This window comes from Loxodonta africana, chromosome 3 (assembly GCF_030014295.1).
Source record: "Loxodonta africana isolate mLoxAfr1 chromosome 3, mLoxAfr1.hap2, whole genome shotgun sequence".
NCBI lineage: Eukaryota > Metazoa > Chordata > Mammalia > Proboscidea > Elephantidae > Loxodonta > Loxodonta africana.
In genome coordinates, this window is record NC_087344.1 from 183,869,522 (window position 1) to 183,876,092 (window position 6,571).

General features: G+C 40.2%; 1 protein-coding gene across 1 annotated transcript; it reads right to left on the minus strand.

Annotated features, from left to right (window-relative positions):
• Positions 1-3,656: 3,656 nt before the first annotated feature.
• LOC111751904 (small proline-rich protein 2G-like) lies at positions 3,657-4,002 on the minus strand. Its single transcript, XM_023553929.2, has one exon. It carries the CDS (start codon positions 3,912-3,914, stop codon positions 3,681-3,683), a length of 234 nt encoding a protein of 77 aa, XP_023409697.2. The 5' UTR covers positions 3,915-4,002; the 3' UTR covers positions 3,657-3,680.
• Positions 4,003-6,571: the final 2,569 nt, after the last annotated feature.

Consider the following 6,571-nt stretch of genomic DNA (forward strand, 5'->3'; position numbering starts at 1 on the left):
GTGCTTTCTTTAAAGCTTTACAGAGGTCTTTTGCAGCAGATTTTCCCAATGCAATTTTTTTTGTTTTGTTTTTGGACTGCTGGCTGAAACCCCCAGGGCAAATAGTGTTATTGTTGTTGTTAGGAGCCGTCAAGTCAGTTCTGATAAATAGCGGTCCCATGAACTACAGAATGAAACACTGCCCGGCCCTGCACCATCCCTGCAGTCATTGTAATGCTTGAGCCCATTGCTGCAGCCGCTGTCAATCCACCTCTTTGAGGGTCTTCCTCTTTTCTGCTGACCCTGTACTTTACCAAGCATGATGTCCTTCTCCAGGGACTAAACCCTCCTGACAACACGTCCAAAGTATGTAAGACACACTCTCGCCATACTTGCTTCTAAGGATCATTCTGGTTGTACTCCTTCCAAACCGATTTGTTCATTCTTTTGGCAGTCCACAATATTCAATCTTCTTCACTAACACCACAATTCAAAGGAGTCAATTATTCTATGGTCTTCCTTATTCATTGTCCAGCTTTGAGGTGCATATGAGGAATTGAAAATATCATGGCTTCTGTCAGGTACACCTTAGTCTTCAAAGTGACATCTCAGCTTTTCAACACTTTAAAGAATTCTTTTGCAGAAGATTTGCCCAATGCAATGCAACTTTTGGTTTCTTGACTGCTGCTTCCATGGGTGTTGATTTTGGAAACAAGTAAAATGAAATCCTTAACAACTTCCATCTTTTCTCCATTTATCATGATGTTGCTTGTTGGTCCAGTTTTAAGAATTTTTCTTTTCTTTATGTTGAGGTGTAATTCCTACTGAAAGCTGAGGTCTTTGATCTTCATCATTAAGTGCTTCAAGTCCTCTTCACTTTCAGCAAGCACGGTTGTATCATATGCAGAAAGCAAGTTATTAATGTGTCTTCTACCAATCCTGACACCCCGTTCTTCATATAGTCCAGCTCCGCAGATTATTTGCTCAGTGTACAGATTGAATAGATATGGTCAAAGGACACAGTCCTGATACACACCCCTCTTGACTTTAAATCACCCAGTACCCCCTTGTTCTCTTTGAACAACTGCCTCTTGATCTATGTACAGATTCCTCATGAGCACAATTAAGCGTTTTGGAATTCCCATTCCTTGCAATGTTTCCCATAATTTGTTATGATCCACACAATCAAATGCCTTCTCATAGTCAATAGAAAACAAGTAAACAACTTTCCGGTATTCTCTGCTTTCAGCATCTGACATTCAGCAACAATATCAGTGCAGCTTGGATTTCTTCCTTTAGTATTCTCAGTTCCTGGTCATATGCTACCTCCTCAAATGGTTGAACACTGACCAATTCCTTTTGGCATAACGACTCTGTGTATTCCTTGCATCTTCTTTTGATGCTTCTTGCATCATTTAGCATTTTCTCCCACAGAATCCTTAACTACTGCAACTCGAGGCTTGATTTTTTTCTTTCATTCTTTCAGCTTGAGAAATGCCGTGTGTATTCTTCCCTTTTGGTTTTCTCTCTCCAGCTCTTTGCACATGTCATTAGAGTACTTCATTTTGACTTCTCCAGCCACCCTTTGAAACCTTCTGTTCAGTTCTTTGCTTCATCAATTCTTCCTTTTTACTTTAGCAACTCGATGTTCAAGAGCAAGTTTCAGAGTCTCTTTGGACATCCATTTTGGTCTTTTCTTTCTTTTCTGTCTTTTTAATGACCTTTTGCTTTGTTCATGTATGATATCCTTGATGTAATTCCACAACTGGTCTGGTCTTCCACTATTAGTGTTCAGTGTGTCAAATCTATTCTTGAGACGGTCTCTAATTTCAAGTGGAATATAATTAAGGTCATAATTTGGCTCTCATGGACTTGTTCTAATTTCTTCAGTTTCAACTTGAACTTTCTTCAGTTTCAACTTGAACTCGCGTATGAGCAATTGATGGTCTGTTGTACAGTTGGCCCCTGGTCTTGTAAAATAAGCATTTATAAAGAAGACTGCCTAGCAGCACTAACTTTTCAAATTTCGGTAAGTATTATACACCCCATTACATTCCAAATCTGGGGTCAGAACACTCAAAAAATTAATTTTGAAGGTGAACAAAAAATGACAGGACCCTGAGTTTGTGTCTGCTGATGGAGTAAGAAGAGCAGGTGGTACCCATGAAGATGAGGCAGACACAGGCCTTCTGGGGCCTTGGTATTTCCCTTTCTTCTAGAGTATCCATGTTTTAAGAAATACTGTGATTTCATGTAGGATGCCCCACTAATTCCAAAAAGCTTTTTGCCTACAATGTCACTTAAAAAGTAAAGTGAACTAGAAAAGAAAGAGAGTAACAGGGTATTAAGTTTAAAAATCTTATTTCCTAGAGTAGTCATGTCTAAGCTTCTTTCTTGCTGGAGAAAATGTAGTAATGATGATGATCTGCTGCTTCTAATGAACTACCATTTACTGCATGCTATTTCTGGGTCAAGGCAGCTGGGTGGCACAAATGGTTTGACTTCAACTACTATACTAAGAAGTAAGGATGGTGAGACTTCACCTCACTTACTTTGGACATGTTACCAGGAGGGACCAGATCCTGGAAAAGGACGTCACGCTTGGCATAGTAGAGGGTCGGAAAAACTGGAAGACCCTCAATGAGATGGATTAACAGAGTGGCTGTGATAATGGGATCAAATATTGCAATGATTGTGATAATGGCACAGGACCAGGCAGTGTTTCGTTGTGTTTGTTCATAGGGTCACTACGAGTCACAACCAACTCAGTGGCACCTAACAACAACAGCAATTCACCTAAAGATTGTCAATTTGAACCTACCCAATGCTACCATGGAATAAAGTTCTGGTAATCTGCTTCTGTAAAGATTATAGCCAAGATAACCCTATGGGGCAACTCTGCTCTGTAACACATGCCCTTGCCATGAGTTGGAATCATCTCAATGGCAACAAGCTTTGTTTTTTTTGTTTGTTTAATTCTGGGTCAGATTTTCTGCCAACAAAGTTACAGGCATTATTCAATTTTATACCTAAGACAGATTTGGGATCTAAATATTATTTTTCCCACTTTGCACTAGAGAAAACTAAATGCTGAGAGGTTAAATAATTTGTCCCCCTAATCAAAGAGTAATTAAAGAAAATAATATGGGTTCAAAATAATACAGAAATAATCTTTGGTGTGAAACAAAATTCGGGTAGCAGTGACTGTGAGAGTCTGGATATTGGGATCAAAGAAGAATTAAAATAAACCAAAATTATGATATAATGTTGCTGACAAAAGCAGGTTTGAAAAAGAAATAAGATATTTATCCCAACTCAAAACATGTACTTTATTCAGGAAGGGAAAGGAAAATTACAATTGCCCAAGTGGTGGAAATCTCTCCCCAGGTTACAGACACAGAAAACGTCAAGAGAATCATCTGACGAGACCAGGGGAATGTGCTCTTGTTGTTCCTTTGAAGCGCTGGGATCCTGGCACAGCTGAGAACTGCCCTTTCTCAGTTACCTCCTAGAGAGCAGCAATACAACAGTGTAGGGGAAAAAAAACCTTCACTTGCTAGGAGTCATCACAGGCAGATCATGGACTAATGGATAGAAAAGTTGTGTCCATGGTTGGCTTTAAAGAAATGAAGGTTGAGTTGTGGAAGGAGTCTGAGCCAATTGTCCTTATCCTTTCATGTTCCTGATGAATCCTGAAGCTGTTACTTGCTCTTAGGAGGACACTTCTGCTGGCAGGGTTGGTATATCTGCGTAGGAGGGCATTTCTGCTGACATGGCTGAGGTGGGCATTTTGGGGGTGGACATGGCTCTGGGCACTTTGGAGGTGGACATGGCTCTGGGCACTTTGGAGGTGGACATGGTTCAGGGCACTTAGGTGGGCACACCACAGGAGGTGGTTGGCAGGGCTGCTTGCACTGCTGCTGTTGGTAAGACATCTTTCTGGAGCCTCTGGAAATCTGAAAGAAATTAGATGACAGTGTTCACAAGAAGGAACTTCTACAGACAGTGAAGCCAGAGCTTATTTGATTCCATTGGATATCACCTCTCCAGTCTCTGAGATATATTATCATCTCTTAAATCCTTTTGTGTAACTTTCTGGGTTCTACTCTCTAGCCATCTGCTTCACTAACTCTTAACTCTGGAAAATTCTCTAAAGCAGCAAGTAATTACATTTACATGAAAATAACATCCTCAAGAAAGGTAGTCACAAGTTCTGAAAACCTGAGCACCCTTATAAGTAATCCCTGTCATTATTTCTTACGAAGCACCAATACTTGGGTAGATAGCAAGCAGCCATTTTGGGAGAATTCTATGACTTTTGAAATCACAGCAGAATAGACTTCTTAAAGAAATGGACAGGAAAATAAATTCCCTTTTTTCTTCTTCAAACCAAAGCTTTCCTATTAACTTCTTTTTCAATGTAGACATCAAACTATCTACGAGAACCAAGTCAAAGCAATACATCATTGTATCATTATGCCCCAATTCACAGTTATCATCAATTAAGGGCATCAAACTAATGATCCTACCTTTGGACACACCAGATTTTCTGTCTTCGGATTGAATTCAGATATTTGAGAGCGACAAATAAACAGAAGAAATCAAGGAATCAGACTCACCAGGTTCTCCAAAGTAGACCAGGAATCAAGTATCAGGAGGATGCTGGTCTCGCAGCAGAGGACCTCTTTATAAAAGAGATTGCTGCCCCACCCAGGGGGAAGTGGAGCTACCTAAAACTGGGCTGGTCCGAGAATTTCCTAACCGAATAAAAATCCAACCCTAACTGGCTGGACAGGGACCCTAATAACAGGAAGCATCCTGCTTCCGGATCTCCTCACTGGAATAAGTGTCCATGACTCAGAGGCCCTGCCTTAGGAACAGTATCAGTGACTTACAGCAGTGGGAGAATTTAGGGAGTTCTTTAACTGGTGTCCAAAGGCTCTTTTTCTTGGCTGAAGACAAAGACCCTTTCCTAGCCTTCACTTTCCCAGCATCATAAAACTGCCTTCCCTGTTCCACTTTAGCTGGTTGCCAATTTTTTATACATCCTGGAGCGAAAAAAGCCTGACTACCTGGGAGCCTGAATACCTTGTGACGTCTTTCTCATTACTCCAGTATCAGTTGCCATCAAGTCAATTCCAACTCAGGCCAACCCCATTGTTCCAGAGTAGAACTGTGCCCTATAGGGTTTTCAATGGCTGTGATCTTTCAGAAGTAGATAGCCAGGCCCGTCTTCCAAAGTACTTTTGAGTGGACTTGAACTGCCAACTTTTCATTTAGTAGCTGAGCACTTCATTGTTTGTGCCACCAAGGGACACCTCTCATTACTCCAAACTCTCATTATAATGCATTTCCTCTTGATTCTATGGCTTGCTAATCTAAATTTCCTTTCCTCCCTCAAAAATGCACTGCTGTAAGGCCCCAAATCATCTCACTATCCCTCCCACTGGTATGCTTCTAAACATTCAGCAAAATGGTGATCATTAGGGTCCTATTTTCACCTGCATTGGGTCTTCAAATAGAAGATATAAGGCTGGTTCCTAAGGTCTTGGAAACCCTGGAGTGTAGAGGTTAAAAGCTACAGCCACTAACCAAAAGTTTGGTGGATTGAATCTACCAGGCACTCCTTTAAAATGCTATGGGGCAGCTCTACTCTTTCCTATAGGGTTGCTATGAGTCAGAAGTGACTCGACAGCAATTTTTTTTTTTCTTTTTAAAGGCCTTTGTAAAACCTGTACCACCTTGGGCCACATGGGCTCCATTAGCACCACAGCAACACCTATTACAATTGAGATACTCAAGCAGCTCAGTTCCTGGAATTACAACACAAAGTAACTTTCTGACCCTAACTCCCTCCTCACACACTATACTAATTGCTCCTACATAACTTTATCCGACAAGAACAGAGAAGGTTGTACATATTTTCTGTCATCTACACTTGAGAATCAATGGAAAATCCAACATAATAATCAATGCCATTCAAACAATTAATTTTATATGTATTTTATATTAATTAGTTAATTAAACAGTTTGATTCAGAAACTGTTGGTAGATTCAAGATGAAGTTTAAATCCATTTATTAAAAATTTAGTCATTAAAATTAATTACCATTCATTTACACCTCCTTAAACATTAATAATAGTCATTATAAATTTTACTTAATTTTAGTATTTGTCCATAGAGAACACAGTGGAATACATGTCAAGTAAACCAGTTTACCCTTCTACTTTCCTCATACAGTTTGGCAGTGTTCTAGAAAATAAGAGAGATCTAAATGGTACCTGAAGTCTGGTCCCAATTCTATATTTGACAAGCTGTGTGACCATGAGCAGTTCACCTCGCCTCTCTGGGTTTGGATCTTTGTCTACAAACAGAGGAGAATAATACTCACCTCTTGGATTGGAGGTGGGAGATGGTTGCACTGAACCTTCTATTAGCTCTGTTCAAGCTTGAATTTCTCCTCTTTCTTTCTTTCTTCCCATAGAACCCCCGATTAGACCCATATTCTCCATCTCTTTGAAGCTGCCTTTTCTACAGAAACACCTTTCCTAGAGGTACTTCTCTTCTGGGAAAAACTGCTGGGTGGGATCCA

Coding starts and splice junctions, on each gene's coding strand:
- LOC111751904 (XM_023553929.2), bottom strand. CDS start 3,914: ATGTCTTACCAACAGCAGCAGTGCAAGCAGCCCTGCCAACCACCTCCT.